This window comes from Myotis myotis, unplaced genomic scaffold (genome assembly GCF_014108235.1).
Source record: "Myotis myotis isolate mMyoMyo1 unplaced genomic scaffold, mMyoMyo1.p scaffold_m19_p_9, whole genome shotgun sequence".
In the NCBI taxonomy this organism is placed as follows: Eukaryota; Metazoa; Chordata; class Mammalia; order Chiroptera; family Vespertilionidae; genus Myotis; species Myotis myotis.
In genome coordinates this window covers 7,372,220-7,390,403 of record NW_023416401.1, presented here as the reverse complement: position 1 = coordinate 7,390,403, position 18,184 = coordinate 7,372,220, and the positions used below count along the sequence as shown (strand labels likewise).

Sequence of the window (18,184 nt, the reverse complement as noted above, 5' to 3'; positions counted from 1 at the left end):
TACCACTGCCAAAAAAAAAAAAAAAAAAAAGATAAAAAAATTCCTTAGGACTCCGTATCTGTCTTTAATCTTGGATCCCTGAGGCCTGTCACATAGGGGTACTGAAAAAATGTTTGTGTGAATGACTAAATATGGGAGTCACTGGACTTAGAATGAGGATCTTGAGAGACATACAAACCCAAGCTGAAACCCCAGCTCTAGAAATATGACCTTGCAGAAGCTCTATAGCTTTAAAAGGCTCAATTTCCTCTTCTGTAAACTGTGGCAGCAATGACTACCACATAAGACTATTGTGGGGATTAAACAAGCCAGTACAGGTAAAGACCTGTCACACAGCAAAGACCAAGCTTTATATTTACTCTTGGGGCTTCTCATTCTGACTCCCAGATACACAAAAAGTATCAGATAATATTGCGCCTCATCCCCTCGCCAGACAAATGCAAAAACACAGTAAAATAACTGTATTATGGCAGAATACTAGTATGTTGTATTTACAACAACCTCATTGCCGGCACCAAGAATACCTGCAATAGAATGTTTCACTGCCCTTTGAATGCCTCTGGTATATAGTAAGATCTCCTTACATCTCTCTACACATTGCATCATCAGCTGAATATGTGGTCAACATATATGAGGACACAAATACATTAATCATCCTGGGTGAAAGATAGTCAGGTGAAGGTTATAAATGATGAGTGTGACAGATGTCCCGAGAAACCCCGCCTGCTTTCTATTTCCTCTTTAGGGGATACCATCACTAAGCTTTGAATATCACAACTACAGAAAAAGACATTGAAAACAAAAGCCAGTTAATTTCTAATGAAAACATATTCAGAGGAATCAGTGAGTATAAGATTAGCAAGTACTTTTATAATAAAAGTTATATAGACATAATTTAATTTGAAAAAAATAAATCAACACTACCAAAAAACAAAGTATGGAAAGTATGTACAGATATGATTAATAATATTTTACATCTAACAACTCCAATTCTAAATGATCAAAAGTTACATTTTTTACATTCTATAATCTTTAATTCTTAATGTTTAAATTTCTACTAATTCAAAGGGAAATGATGAGAAACCAGCTCGCCGTGGAGGTAAGGACGCGCGGCTGCGGAAGGACCGCTGTGCCGAAGCAGCATTGCTCAGGGAGATGCTGTGACTCTTCTCGTTCTGTGAGTTTCTTAAAAGAAGGAAGGCAACGGGACATGCAATACAAAGGAAACGTCCCTTCACTCCTTGCTGAAAGAGCCCAAGGATTTCCAGCGCTCCTGCCACTCCTCATTTGGACCGGTGAGGGATCACGGCCCAGGCTCTCCCGCCCAGGCTCTCGCCAGCTGAGCAGTCCGGGTAAAGAAGGAGGGAAGCCCAGGGAAGAGGAAACCACAATGGGAAGACTAGACTAAAGCCAAGAAGAGGAGCTGAAGTTTGTTCTATTTACGGTCTGGCGGATAACATGGATAGCTTTTAATTAAGATGTCCTGAAACTGTAATTTTCTTGTTATTTTTAGCCCATCTATTTCCATGGTGTGATGACAGTAAAGCCTTTAGAAAAACCTCAAAAGGACTCTTTGAGAATATTTCAAGAACAAAGGTAGAAGAGAATTAGGGAACACAAACTACACTTTTGTTCTGCAGCCAAGCAAGAAGGGGAAAGAGACTCGAACCAGCAGCCATGGTCGAGAGCAGAGGTTCTTACCCTTAGCGCGGCTGGCATGTGGGGCTGGAGAAGTCTGTGTGTGGATGGTCAGCAGCAGCACTGGCCTACACCCACTAGATATCAGTAGCAGCACCCCGTTTGTGACAGCCAAGAATGTCTCTAGACATGGCCAAGTGCCCCTGGTGCATGGGGGAGGGTGGGGTGTGGGGACAAAATCAGGTCTGGTTGAGAACCATGGTCCAGGGGAGGAGGATAGGAGACAGGAGGTCTGCACTGGCAGTGCCCGGCTCCCAGCTGAAACACAGGCAGACCCCTCCACCGACACACGCCATCACTGCAGCTGCTCCTCTGTCCACTTTCAAGAGTCTCTGGCCCAACTCCTCGTTCCTGGGCCTTACAAGAACCACCCTAAGTGGCTTGGAGCTGGGCGCCTCTGTCACTGCCAGACAAGTAGGGGGTAAGATAAAGCAGAAGTGGGAGAAACATTTCTTACCTCAGGAATTGAAATTTAATTACTTCCTGATAGGAACATAGCTATACACAGTAATTATTTAAAATATATTTTTTTATTGATTTCAAAGAGGAAGGGGCGAGGGAGAGAGAGAGAGAGAAACATCAGTGATGAGAAAGAATCATTGACTGGCCACTTCGTGCATGCCCCACACTGGGGATCGAGCCTACAATCCGGGCATGTGCCCTGATCGAACCATGACTTCCTGGTTCATAGGTCGATGCTCAACCACTGAGCCACGCCAGCCAAGCCACAATAATTACTTTTAATAATTCCATTACACTTTAGAGTCAATGGTCTTTTGTGGGCTGGCCATTTCTAATATCACTTCTATTGGGAGAGGTATAGTCCCAAACAACTGAAACAGGACATTTTATATTCCACCCCGTATGCTAGGAAGCACCTGTAGGTAGAGATTTTAGAAGGAGCTTTCTGAGAACATAAGCATGTGCAAATCTGTGATTAATACAGAGAAAGGCACAGAATGACTTTAGGTGTTCAAGGATAGGTGCAACAACAAAATAGAACTGGTGGGTTGATCTTGAACATGTCCATTTCCGTAAATGCTTAGTATGTAGCTATCAGTAGGGCCTGGCCAATTCTAAATTAAAAGCCCTGAGAAAAAGCGTCTCAACAAAGTGAGCCATGCAAAAACTTAAAACTTCCTTTAGCCCTCGTTTATTGCTTTAAAATGCATCTTCCACAAATGATTATAAAGAAACACTGAAATTTCAATAATAAAACTAGGTAAAGTCCATCAAACTTCCTATATATCTGAACTCTCATCTTTTAAATAGCATAAGCTGATTATTAGCTTCTAAGTCAAGACTCCACAGCAGGCTAGGAAAACTAGGAGCTCAAGCCTAAAGCCCTGAGCCTCTTCAAATACCCTCCCTTACCTCAGGCTTCCTCTGAACCATTTTAGCGTAACTTCCTGACCTACCTCCTGACTGCGAGGAGTGAGTATTCCACTACCTTTCTAACTACAAACTTGACTCTGGGTCACAGCTTCTCCTGCCTCCTGCGGATCTTGTCTCATCAATTTGCCCAACTTTTCCTCTCACCTTTTCCCTCCCCTCTTCCTCTCCTGGGGCTTCTTCCCCTGAAGTGACCAATATACGCACACTCTGATAACCTGAAAACTGCCCTTATTCACACCAATTCTCCCTCAAACCATTTCTGCCTTCCCCCTTCCACTGGAAGAGAAACTTTGCCTTATTTCCTCAAGTTCCACTCATCTTTTTCCTTCAAACCTGGACTCCACTCCTACTACTGTATTAACACTGACCTGCCCAAGGTCACAATTGGTCTAATTACCAAATCCAACTCCTGATTGATTCAAGCCCCCTTTGCCACACTTCACCGTTGCAATCTCGGGCTGTCAGAAGACTCTGAAAGTTGCCACTTCTGATGGTTCTCTATATGTTTTGTATTTCCTAACATTAAAAGTTAAAACTTCTAACAGTAATTGTCAAAGAAATAAGACTACTAGCATTTTTCTAATGGAAACAAATACTTAAAATGCCTAAGATGGAATATACCTTTTAAAGTATATGAAGACAAAAGTGTTAATACTTTGTAAAATAGAAGAACCAAAGTTAACGCTCAACTCTCACCATTTTAAGAGTTTCAATTGGCACAGTCTTCATCTGTCAAGAGCATGATGCTAGACACACAGCTGGCACTCGCATCGGGCCGGATGAAGTTGTGGCCCAGCGAAGGGAGTGCAGGGAACAGAAAGAGCACCAGTTTGGGAGCTGTATTCCTGATTCAACCACTAAACAGATGTGCGGCCTTAGGTAAGTCACTTGACTTCTTTGTATTTTCACCAGCAAAATAGAAATACCAGTAACTGCCTAAATCTGTCTCAGAAGGTTATCAAAATAGTGACAAAAACATGAGAAAATTCTTGAAAAATATAAATATTTTACTGAATTGCTCAGGATACTTCTGCTGCTAAATACAATAAAGATATTATTCACTTTCCTAAGGCTTTGGCTAAATCTAATCAAAGAACAAAGGACCTTGTCATATATTTGTTGACTAACGCAAAACCCACAAAATGTGCACTTCATAGGCCCTGGCTCATGAAAAGCTAAAGATGCAAGACGCTGGGGCAGGGCTGTGCACAGGGATGCAGTTTCCTGCCCAGAAGGAATTCACTGTCCAGTGTGTACACTGCTCTTCTCCAAATCAACCCCATGTGATATATGAGCTGTCTAATTTTGGTCAGCAAAACCCAACTTAACTAAGTTAATACCATGACCACCAAACATCAAAAGACAAACATAAGCTGGCCCCTTGTTTTGTGAGAGTGGCCTAAGAAGAAAGGGCTAGACAATGACAAGAAAATGATGATGTGAACCAAGGAAAAACTTGATTCATGTGGTGGTGAAAATTACAGTGAGATCTCTTGTTAAGGCAACAGATAACATTTAGGGCTAAAGAGGATGGAAGAATGAAGCAAATGCACAAAAGAGCTGAGGAGGGTGAGGGAGCGGTTGCCATCTGCTGTGGCTGTCTGTCTAAATCCTCTCATGATGCTACCTAACTCACAGAGTGGGCACGTAACGCCCGCCAAATGCCTCCAGGGGTACCATTACCCTCAGATGACCCTGGAGCAGTGGTCGGCAAACTGTGGCCCCTTGAGTGTGGCTCTTCCACAAAATACCCGTGTGGGTACACACGTACATTGCAACTGAAACTTCGTGGCCACACTCAAGGGGGCAAAGAGCCACATGTGGCTCGCGAGCCACGGTTTGCCGACCACTGCCCTGGAGTAAGAGTGCTCGTTCGTGAGGCCTACAAGTTTTTCATGTGTTGCTCCCACAGGCAAAGTTTTCACAGTAATTTCTCATTAATACATAATCAGTACACAGGGACACAGGCATGCTCCCTCATTTCACTCGTTTGTCACATTTCCACTTGGAATCATTTGTTCAGTATGCTTTTTCATTATTATATTGAAAGTTTTATGAGGACAGGATGCATGTCTGATGTTTGCATTTATACAGCACCTGTAAATATAACCTGCAATACATGCTGGTGAATAAATAAATTAATGATTTCAAACCCACTCACTGGCAGGAACTGTGATCTGCAACAGAGAGAGAGCTTTCATTATCTTTACTGTTTATCAGAAGAGATGGCCTTTAGAAAAGCTTTCTTGAAACTAACTTCAATCATGTGAGTTAACTCCTAGTTTTTTAAGTGGGATATCAATAGATACTACTTCCTTTTTAATACTGGTAAATCAAGAAATAGAAGCATGTACTCACTGTGAAATATGACATTAAACAACCACTAGAACTAAAATCAGGTTATAAATCCTCAAAATTATCAGAAGAATGGATTTAAATGGGAAACCCATACCACAGAACAAAGATGGAAATACTAGAAAATGACAATACAATGTTAGAAACGGTATATAAACACAATAATAGAATCAAGACTAAACATGCCCATACTATCAATAAATGTAATGGAAAACTCACCAATAAAAGAAAAAGACTGTCAGATCAGATGGGAGGAAAAATAAACTCTATGTTTTATGCAAGAAACATTATATAAAAATAAAGGGGCTCAGAAAGTTGAAAATAAAAAGAGCAAAGAAATAACAAGCAAATATAGACATTAAGAAAAAAAGGTACAGAGAAACCAAGATGGCGGCATAGGTAAACACCTGAAATTGCTGCCTCACACAACCACTACAAAAATACAACTAAAAGACAAAACAGACATCATCCAGAACCACAGGAAGGCTGGCTGAGTGGAAATTCTACAACTAGAAGGAGAGAGAAAAGCACAGAGACTCAGCGGAGGTACGGAAGTAAAGTGCAGGGGTATGGAGGCTCACGCGGAAAGGGCTGGCAACTGGGAGGGAGACACAAGCTCCCGACGGCTCGGAACTCCAGTTCCGGGTGAGTCTCTGGGGACCCAGACTCATACGGGGAGAAACTGGACTGTCTGGCATCGGGCGGAACTCGAGGGCGGCTTTCTCTCAGAGGTGCTTGCAGAGATTACCGGGACACTGAGACGCGGGGCCTCTTAGGGTAGGACCGAGGATCAGCCATAGCTGTCTGCTCCATCCTGTTGATTCCCTGAGACCGCGCCCCACCCAAGCTGTGCACAGAGGCTTTTGCATATAAATGCCCTGGCCCTTTGCAATCTAAAATCACCTAACAAACTGCAGCTGGGTTAGAGAGACCCAGAACATACAAAAGAAGGCCCAAGACCTCAAAGCAGCTTGCACTGCTTCACAGCTGGGCCTCATCTGGGAACCTCCAAACCCCAAACAAAGAAGAGGAATCTGCAGATCTCTCTGTAGCTCCTGCTGGGTAGCCTCAGGCAGAGGCTAAATTAGCACCTCCTTAGATCCAAGAGCCCGTTACCAAGTGGTCAGAGTGGGACCATCCAGATTACAACTCCTCAGATCCATAAGGGACACACTGAGGGGGCAGACTCAGTGAGCACCAAAGCCCCACTGAAGCAAGTCTTGCCCCATAAGGGAGTCTCCAGCACAGAAGTTCTCCCACTGTAGACACAGCTCATTCTCACAGCCAACTGGCCTGGAGGTCAATTCCTCCCAGCGATACCTACAACAATCAAGGATTAACTACAACAAGACTGTGCACAAAGCCCACAAGGGGGTGCAACCAAGAGTGTCCAACTCAGGTAATTGGGGAGGCTGAGCCACTGAGCCCTATAGGACACCTAGCACACAAAGCCACTCCATCAACACAGGGAAACAGCCAAAATGTGGAGACAAAGAAACAGGTCACGAATGACAGAAATGGAGGAAAGAAAACTACTGGATATAGAGTTCAAAACCACAGTTATAAGGTTTTTCAAGAATTTTCTAGAAACCGCCAATAAATTTAGTGAGACCCTTGATAAATCTCGTGAGACTCTCGAGGATATGAAAAAGGACCAACTAGAAATTAAGCATACACTGACTGAAATAAAGAATATTATACAGAGATCCAACAGCAGACTAGAGGATCGCAAGAATCATGTCAAAGATTTGGAATACGAAGAAGCAAAAAACACCCAACTGGAAAAACAAAAAGAAAAAAGAGTCCAAAAATACGAAGATAGTGTAAGGAGCCTCTGGGACAACTTCAAGCGAACCAACATGCGAATTATGGGGGTGCCAAAAGAAGAGAGAGAGGAAGATATTGAAAACCTATTTGAAGAAATACTGACAGAAAACATCCCCTATCTGGTGAAAGAAATAGTCTTACAAGTCCAGGAAGCACAGAGAACCCCAAACAAAAGGAATCCAAAGAAGACCAATTAAAATGCCAAGAGCAAAAGACAAAGAGAGAATCTTAAAAGCAGCAAGAGAAAAACAGTTACCTACAAGGGAGTACCCATGAGATTGTCAGCTGATTTCTCAATAGAAACTATGCAGGCCAGAAGGGAATGGCAAGAAATATTCAAAGTGATGAATAGCAAGAACCTACAACCAAGATTACTTTATCCAGCAAAGCTACATTCAGAATTGAAGGTCAGATAAAGAGCTTCAGAGATAAGAAAAAGCTAAAGGAGTTCATCACCACCAAACCAGTATTATATGAAATGCTGAAAGGTATCCTTTAAGAAGAGGCAGAAGAAGAAAAAGGTAAAGATACAAATTATGAACAACAAATACATATCTATCAACAAGTGAATCTAAAAATCAAGTGAATAAATAATCGGATGAACAGAATAAACTGGTGAATATAATAGAATCAGGGGCATAGAAAGGGAGTGGACTGACAATTCTCGGGAGAAAAGGGGTGTGGGGGGTGCAGGAAGAGACTGGAAAAAAATTGTACACCTATGGATAAGGACAGTGGAGAGGGGGGTAAGGACAGGGGGGTGGAACTGGGTCGAGGGAAGCTATGGGGGGAAAAAAGAGGAAAAACTGTAATAATCTGAACAATAAAGATTTAATTTAAAAAAAATAAACCAATAGTCAATTTAAAAAAAAGATATTAATATTATTATAAGACTAGAGGCCCAGTGCACAAAATTCATGCACAAGTAGGGTCCCTAGTGGCTGCCAGCTGCTGGCTGGGGCCTTCCTTCGTTCCGCGCCACCCCTTGGTGGTCAGTGCACGTCGTAGCGAGCAATCGAACTCCTGGTCAGTCGAACTCCTGAGGGGACACTTTACATATTATAGGCAATAAGTATCAAATAAGACAAAGCATAACCCATTATAACTGACTAACTTCTAAATAATAAATGTCATCTTAACAAATTTGATGACAAAATTGGAGTTTAAATTTCTATGGGGAAAAGCAAATGTATAGATTGAGTTCAAATCTTGTTAAGAAAGCTTAATTTTGCAAATCTGAATTGCAAAATTTAGCACAAATGCTTTAGTCTGTTCAACTTCACAACTACTCTAATAAATGCAAATTTAAAATGAAATTACCAAAAAGAAAAAGTATTGTAATACTCAGTGCCACAGAAGGAAAGCTGAAACTGAATGAACAGGACTTTTCAATAGACTTTTAATTTGGGTATAACCAAATTAAAAGGTTTCAAAAATCATTAATAGTCAACTAATTATATTTTTGGAAATTTAGCCAAGGAAACACTGTACAACATAGGAAGGAACTTATATGTATACATAAGGTTACTCATTAGAGTACTACCTATAATAGTGAAAAATTGGAAATAATATGGAAATGGTTAAGTAAATCATGTTAGCACAACACACAGTTGTTAGAACAATGCATGCAAATTATATAAAGCATGGATAAAATGTATATAATGTAATAGGTAAAAATTTTTAAAGTATGCATATATTTATGATGTTTTCAAAAGAAGCATTAAAATCTTGAAAGACTATAAAATGCTAAAATTCTATTGTAATCCCATATAATAAAGAGCTAATATGCTAATTAGACCAGACAGCAGAACAACCTTCCAAAATGACCAGTGGGCAGGGGGCGGGACTGCAGGGACTGAGCCCCTTGCACAAATTTCATGCATCAGGCCTCTAGTTATATTATAAAAAAGGAATTATGAGTATTTTTCTTTTATTTATCTATTCAAATTTCTTTCTCTTAAAAGTAAAGCAAATAATATTTTAGAACTTTTTGTAAAGATTGCTATTTAAGGAAACCCTTGACAACATTCTCAGCTCCCACTACTTCCCATGAAAACCCTGATCTCTAACCAACTTGTCTCCTCATCCCTTGCTCATCTACACTAATAAAAGAGAAACATGCAAATTGACTGTAACTTCATGACATCCACCAAGCCAATCAGGCGTGAGTATGCAAATCAACCCAACAAAGATGGTGGGTTAATTTGCATACTCAGGCACTGCCCCAGCTGCTCCGGGCCTCTGGGCAGCATGGGAAGGCGGAAAGGCGGCTCTGGCCAGAGCGAAGGCGGTGCCGGCAGCCAGGGGAAGGAAGGCCCTTTCTTGCACAAATCTTCGTGCATCGGGCCTCTAGTTCCCATATAACAGCTTTCAGCACACTACTTTCCCTAACTGGAATGTCCTCTCCCTCCCATTTGCTTTTCTAAATCCCACTCAATCTGTACAGTTCAGCATATTCCCACATCTTTCCTAAAGATTTCTCCAAACCTCCTAACTATAGTAACCTCACCCTTCTTGAACACCTATAGCACTGTCTATCCTATTTATTTGACCCTTTCTACATGACAGCTTTCCAACATCACCCAGAATCATGCTTTTAACTAGCACAGAACATGGCATCTGTTCCTCTGCACCCCTATGTTCACTGCAACATTATTCACAAAAGCCAAGACATGGAAAGAACCTATGTATGCATCAATAAATGAATAGATACAGAAAACGTGAGCTACACACACACACACACACACACACACACGATTATCAGTCATTAAAAAAAGAAGAAGGAAATCCTGCCATTGCAACAGCATGGATGAACCTTGAGGGCGTTATGTTGAGTGAAGAAAGTCAATCCTGTATGATCTCACTTACATGTGGAATCTAAAAAAAGCTAAGGTCATAGAAACAGAGAGTATATTGGTGACTGTCAGGGGATAGGGGGTGGGGGAAGTGGGGAGATGTTGGTCAAAGGGTACTTTCAGTTATAAGATGAATACATTCCGGCTACCTAATGTACAGCATGGTGACTACAATGATCAAAACTGTATTGTGTACTTGAAAGTTGCTGAGAGAGATCTTCAATGTTCTCATCACCACCACACGACAAAAAAATGGTAATTAGCCCAGCCAGCGTGGCTCAGTGGTTGAGCATCAACCTATGAACCAGGAGGTCACAGTTCAATTCCCAGTAAGAGCACATGTCTCTGTTGCAGGCTTGATCCCAGGGCGGGCGGGGCGGAGGGGGCGGGGGGGGGGGGGAGTAGGAGGTGGCCATCAATGATTCTCTCTCATCACTGATGTTTCTCTCTCTCCTTCTCCCTTCCTCTCTGAAATCAATAAAAATATACTTTTAAATGGTAATTATGTGGGTGATGAATGTGTTAACTAATGTTATTGTGGTAATCATTTTGCAATGGATATGTGTACCAAATCATGTTGTATACCTTAAACTAGCACAATGTTATATGTCAATTATATCTCAAAAAAGCTGGGGAAAAAGTCATCCTAAAAGAGGCAGACTTCTGGAAAGAAGAAAAGTTTCATATACTTTGAAAGAAAAATTAACAAACAAAATAAAAGAAAAAATCTAGGATCAAATGGAAGATTTAAATCTACTTCACTGATTTAAATATTTACTTTTTGATAAAAAAGTGACTATTCTGTAAGAAATGTAATTAATATTCAAAGACTATCAAAAACACCCAAAGCTATCAGTACCCTATAATCTAATAATTAAAAGGAAGAATGGGTTAAAGATGAAATTTCTTTGATTTGATAAAAGAGAATAATAGCATGAGACCAGAAAGTATCAAATATGACGGCATCAAAGAAATAAGGAAGAAACAGAAGTGTGAGTTTTTCAGATAGTGAAAGAAGAAAGCTAGGAAAGACACCTTTAACAGCAAAATCACAATTCAGTTAGATTTAAAAGACTTTGGCGTGTTTTACATATTGGTCCAAACAAGGACATCTCAATGGCCTGTCTATTTGGGGTAACAGTCTTAGAGCTGAGAGAGTTCCCTCCACCCCACTCCAGATTTCTTTTTACACTAACGAAAAGACAAGAGCACTCATTAAATATGATGATAGTATATATAAAACCCTCTGGCTAGTTACCCTACCATAACCAAGTTTTACAAATCCCATCTCTACCGTGTATTTTAACTGTAGGCAGAAATTTCTGCTGAATTCTATTTAATGCACATTTGGTTACATACCCTAATTTGCACTTTTAAAGCTAAAGCATTTCCAGGACTCAATGCATTAGAAATTCATAATTTATGTTATTTTACAGAATTCAAATTAGACTGCCAGATCTAGGCATAGGATGTCTGTTACATCAGACAGAGTTATTAACTTCTATGATTGCATCACATCTAAATTAAGCACTTCAAACCTATTCAAGGTAGAGCCTCGATTAGGACACAAAAATCTAATCCTAGTTCTAGGTCTGAAAATTCAACTTTAAAATTATAATACCACTAGCTCGAATATCTTATTAAGAGACCATGATATGGTTAAAGAATAAAAACATTTATATCTACAGAAACTTCAAAAATAGAAACCTCATTGTCTAATTTAGTTACTCTATGACCAAAATAACTTCTCCAAGTGGAATTTTTGGTAATTTATATTACCAATCTAGTTCAATGAAGCTATACAAAAGGTAGCAAAATTGGAAGAATCATTTTTACCTATGTATTTTTTACTATCTCCTCAATAATAACATGATTAGCAGTCATCTGCCATATGTATGTTAAAACACAATTAAAATCAACAGTTTTCCTTTACTAAAAAAACTTGAGTCTAAACTGGAATAGTCAGAATCACAAAGCATAATTTTAAAAACATTAACACAAAAGTTGTCTCTCTACTATTTTGTCAGATTTGCACAATGCACAATCCAACATTTTGAAATCCCATTAGTGAAATAGTAGTTAAATATTATCTCAATTCTTATGTTGAAGATAAAGAAGGGAAAAGACAACTAATGTCTTAGAATAATCAAAAATATCCAGCCAAAATTATCAGGTGACATGAGGATAAAGTGAAAAAGCAGTCCAAACTCTTAGAAAAGTAGCCTCCCAAATAATTTTAACCCTCCCTGTCTATGCAAGCTACAAGATAGATAAACCCTGAAAAGATCTGGTTAAAATGGCATGCTTTTTTGGGGAAGGGGGGGTTTGGGAGGTAGGATTTGGTTTGTGTGTTTTTTTACATTCTTTTCATTTGAGAATAATCTCATAAACCTTAATAAAAGAAGGTAAACTTGAAACTACTCAATACACCAATAAAGAGCAACTGATCTGGTTACTTCAACTTCAAAAATCTAGGTCACCAATATCTCTACAGCCAGATGAACACTCAGCAAATATATTTACTCGTTTTTCAAATCTGATGAACTTAGGTGCAGAAAACAATTAAATTACTGTTAAAATGACCATAATTTGTTACTCAATTGGTCTTTAACAAAAATATTTGGGTTTGTAGATTATACTAAGGATGATTTGGCAAAGAAAAGATGAGAATAAAATCTACTAAATACAATCTGTCCTCAATAAGACAACACAGATTTCCAACATGGGACTAATATTTTAGTTATTCCACTTTCTTTATCTTTTGGGCTTTTTGAAGCAAACTGCTTAGCAAATTACATACTTTCAAATTTTTCAACAAAAATCTTTACAAGAAAACAATTTTAATATCACCAAAACGCCAAAGGACAAGATGTTCAAGACTTTGGAGAGTATGTAAGAAAGAATACAAGCACAGGGAATGGCTTTATCAAGGTGGGCAAAGTTCAGAATGGCAGAGTCCTTGCCTTTGTAATGAAAACACTAACCCTACCAGTCTGGTAACTACCTCCGGGCACCGTAGTAAAACAGAAGGGAAAAGCCTGGTACAAAAAGCTGAACGGCTCAGAGAAAACCTAAGTGGTGACAAGAGCCTACAGGCACATGCAGGTACGCATCTTTTATATTGGATGTGATACACTTACATGGCCCCTGTTGAATCTCTTGGGGACCAACAGTAAAGCAAGTTTAGAACTTCAAATCTTGAGACATCTATAGCAAGATGCTGATCCAATGTGGCTCCAAATATCTTCTGTTTTCCTGGCTCACCTGAAGAGGAAAAAACACTACAGAGGATGTGGGAACTGAATTTCTTTATGTAGTTTCTCCTAGAGCAACTGTCTGAAAGTTTTGGCCCAATCCTTTATCAAGCCTGGAGATGAGACACTTGAGGGACTAGCGAAAAACAAAATTCAAACGAAAAAGTGGAGCGAGACATCTAAAAGGGGAATATGAGAGCACAAGATAACGGTGTAGGTCAATCAGTGTTTCTCATCCTAAGTGCGAGGAGGCAGAGAAAGGAGAGAAAAAAAATGCACAGAAGTTTCTCCCTCCATTTCCTCACCCTAATTGCTACTAAAAATTCACAAAGTACCTGAACTTTTTCTTACCATCATTAGGGAATGAATAAGCAAGATTACTTGGAAAGTTTAAGCATTTAGTGAAGACTCCCTTCCCTGGCTATGTGCATTATAAGCAGCAGGGAGGCCTTTCAGATAACACTTTTTCCTAAGAAAAGATTCTGGTGGAATACAGCTTGAGGCAATAAAGAAAGAGACTAATACATCCAATTTATACAAAAGTGGAAGTCACAGGACAATTCACCATATTTACAAAGTTTGTTTTTCAAAAGGGGAGGGATAGCTTTCATGTAGTAAGAAATCAGAACAAAAAGTAGTTTCCAAATAAAAGATTTTTAGACTAAAGACAAACTGCATCCTTCATCCCCTTAGGAAATACTATCCCTAGAAAGATAATCTTTAAAAAACTAAGATGAGCAGAATCAAGTCTGATGTACATTACCACACAAAGCACAAAAATGTAGTCTATAATATTAGATTCATTTGGAATTAACTTAATTTTTTTCTTAGAACATTGTACCTAAATATTCAATTATTCATTCTTCTCCAGCATTCATGTAATTGCCTAGGATATAAAACAATTTTCTTTCCAAATATATTCCATCTTAACCAGAATTTACTTAAACTATATCTGCTAAAAATACCAGAATTTTCTGAAAACTGAAATTGGAGAACTAATTAGATCCTTACCTGACGTGGCTGTTCATTCATTCGTTGTGGGTCTGATTTCACTTTATTATTAGGATGATTGGTGACTTTGGTTACTGGTTGTTTGAAAATTGATGCTGTTTGTCTAATTGGCAATGTTGTATTTAAGTCTGGTTTACCCTGTGGATATAAGCATGTTTTCATTAAAAAATGTTATACATAAATATAATTATGTAGATGAATTCTTATTAATCCAATATCCACTACTTTAAATCCGATTATTCCAAACTTCTCAAAATCAGTATTTTAAATACTCTAAAGTACAGTTTTAGTACTTTATTATGTAAGACATACAGAGTGGGGCAAAATTGGCTTTACAGTTGTTCATATGGAAAATAATGCAATAAATACAAGAATAAACTTCATGTTTCCTGTACTTACAACTATAAACCTACTTTTGCTCCACCCTGTATTTTTTTCATAATAAAAACTTTATACTTTTAAATGTAAAAAACTTCTCTCTATAAAATTCATAATTAATTTGATCATGTTTAAAGTTGGGTTATACAAAAGGAAGGGGAGCTTTCAGAACAATAACCAGGACAGTGGTCATTTCTATGTTCTGAGAATGGAAGAAAATGATGGCATACTAGTACTTGGCCATTAAAATACAAACAACCTGGTCAGCTTTTAGGAGGCCAGGCTCTCATAAAACCACATAAATTAACCTTTCCCTTTTACAGAAAGGTAATTAGAAACGGAAGTTCTAATTCCAGCAAACAGAACTCAATTTAGAAAAATGTGTTCTATGAAGTCAAAATGAAGCACAGAATCGCCATTAAGTTCATTTGCAATACTTTAAGGGGTGGTGGGGTGGGCTGGCCAGGGGAAGTGAGAAAGTAAAAGAACAAAATGTGATAATGGCAAAAAACATAAAAGGTCATATATATCTAAAAACAACACACATTTGCTATTTTTTAATATAGAAATATACTTGATAAATGATAGGATAGTCAATGAACTTTTATCTTTACACTAGTGATCCATGTAAAAATTATAATCTCAACTTTCAAACTCCAAAATAGTGCTTCTTAAACTTGAGCTTTCGTCAGAACCACCCAGGGGGGTTACTGAAACACAGACCACTGGGACTCAATCCCAGAGATTCAACTCAGTAGGTATGAGGTGGGCCTGGGAACTGCATTTCTACTAAAAGACTGCAAATTGGTAGCATACAAACCGAGCTTAACCCATAGTCATGTTCTGCTCCATTTTGGGGGTCTTTGGTAAATTAAGCTGAGAGCTACAAATCTGGAGACCACATGAAATCCAGAATTCAAGCTTTTTTAAAAAACTCAGAGATCTAGAAATACTGGACTTGATTTAGCCACAATAGGCCACGATTAACTAGCGATGGCTGCCCACTTGAGGTGTCAAGGGTCCTTGCAGAATTTCTCAACAACTCCCTTTGTGTTACCTGTCTGAGCCCTGTGGGGATGGAGTTTGTGACCTCTGCTTAAATGATGTCTAGAAAAATAAGCATCACAATAAATTAACCTGACAATTATTACAGTATTATTTGGACCCACTATTTACATGAGTCTCCACTTCCCTCCCCCACCCTAACCCTCACACACACACTCCTCTGTATGCACTGGGCATGCTCATTATTCCTTTATCTCACTCATTTTTTTCTCACTGCATGTGCTTACCTTTATGAGCTATATTCATCTTAAATAACACCAACAATATTATTTCTCAGGTATTTAGCTTTCTTATCTTTATGAATTAAAAAAAAAAACTTTTATTTAGAACTGTACAAACCTAGCCAATAAGCTGCAAAATAACCACTTATTATGTCATTTTTAAAAGTGTGAGACCCGGGAATGTGTATTTTTAAAAGCTCTCCTGGTAGTAATTCTGTGAAACCTCTGATTCATGACAGCATCCTGAGGCCCTTAGTGAAGCCACCCCTTCTATAAAACAATCAATATTCAATCCTAAAGAGCTCCACACATAAATGCTTATGGAGAACTTTTCCTGTCACTAATTAGTTATAATTAGCATATACCACTAAACAATACCTTTGGTTTTGTAATTGTTCTTTAATAAAAAAAATATATTCTGCTCATATTAGAACAAAGATGGCATCAGGAGACACAAAAGTATACCTCAATTGCTTGTATGAGCAAACAAGGTCAAGCCAGTAGGATTCTCATTGTTACAAAGGATGACTGGAGGCAGCAAAGACTACCCCAAACTGCGAATTCTGAATCCACAGACTGGAAGGAAGCATGCAACATAAAACTATTGGTGCTACAATAGTAAGACTGGCCTTTTTTTATTTTTTTGTTAACTTATGTTTTTGATTCTATAAATAAAAATTAGAAAAGCTGGCTAAAAATATTCAAAATATACAATTGACTTCTATTGTCTAACATTGAGACAGACAATTCATTCCCAGTGGTATAAGAGATTACTCAAGAGTGTGCTGTTACTTTCCTCTTGATCTTTTGTTTTTTTTGGTTTTTCTCCTTTTAATTGGCCTCCAAAGCTCTGAAGAAAGAATTTTTTACTAATTAAGTTTGTATTCCCAAACAGTATCATGTAATCTGAAAAGCTGGACTAACTGGTTTTCCCAGAAACTGTCACAAAAACAGTACATTTTATTACCACTCTCCCCTCAGAACTGCCAGTCACTTTTAATTCATGCCCAGTTGTGTGTCTGAATTTTGAGAACTACCAATCTGCTATAAACTCAGGAGCTATAAAGCAAACACTTTTTTTTGCGGGTGGTTGTGTGTGTGTGTGTGTAGTGTGTGCGCGCGCTCTTTTTTGTTAATTCTCATCTGAGGATATTTTTTTCATTGATTTTTTAGAGAGACTGGAAGGGAGGGAGAGGGGAAAGAGAGACAGACTGATGTGAGAGAAACACATCAATTGGTTGCCTCCCCCTTGGCACCAATCAGGCCACAGATCAAACTTGCCATCCAAGTACGTGCCCTTGACCCTGGGGAGTGGGATGCACTCTAACCACTGAGAAACATGTCCAGGGCAACACTTTTTTTGATAGGACAAAGATTAAAACTATTCATACATATATTTGAAATCTTCCCTTTCAATATAAGAAAAAAAAGTTCCTTAAATTATAAAATTAAACTGGCAAAAACACACTTTAATGTTACAACTAAAAGTTTCTAACCTATAAAAAATTTTCTCAGTATACTGACTAGTCCTCAAATCAAAGTTTAATGTATTTTACAATAATGTGCATACTAGGCTGGAAGTATTCAAATAACTCAAATAATTTTGAGGATCTATTCTATTGCCCAAGGTGCCAAGAATATAATTTTTTTAAATCTTTTACTTCATCTCTTTCCAAGAAATATCTTGAGGTGGCTCTTTTACACTCAGAAAGAATATGTAAACATTAATTTTTAAAAATAGAAAATCAAGGACAAGGAGTAAAATTTCCTTTTGAAGAGGTTAATAGTAATTGACACTACAGCTGTGCATCAAATAGGGATGTGTGTTTTCTGGGGCCTGGGTAAAAAAAGATTAAATTATATAGATATCATGATTAGGAAGGAGGAAGTATACCAATTAATGAAGAAAACAAAAGCTGGCCTGATATTAAATCTAGAAAAAAATTATAGGTACTTGACATCACAACAAATATTAAGCAGATTTCAAATGCTTTCTCTTTCCTCAATGACCTTCCATAAAAAACAAGAAAAGGACAGAACCTAGACACAGAACCTACACAGAACCTAGAGACAGAAGAACTTCGCTGGAGAGAACATGGCAAAAGATCCTGGACAGAAACTGGCC

At 38.5% G+C, this 18,184-nt stretch overlaps 1 protein-coding gene across 3 annotated transcripts in view; it reads right to left on the bottom strand.

Moving 5' to 3' along the window:
* MBD2 (methyl-CpG binding domain protein 2) overlaps positions 1-18,184 on the bottom strand; it is a 50,719-nt gene that overhangs the window by 8,398 nt on the left and 24,137 nt on the right. For 2 of the 3 annotated variants that reach the window (XM_036321822.1, XM_036321820.1), the window contains one exon: positions 14,396-14,533. The exons of the other annotated variant lie outside the window; for it this stretch is intronic. In XM_036321822.1, the coding sequence (XP_036177715.1) occupies positions 14,396-14,533 (138 nt within the window). The remainder of the gene's footprint in view (positions 1-14,395; positions 14,534-18,184) is intronic. 3 annotated transcript variants of the gene reach the window in all.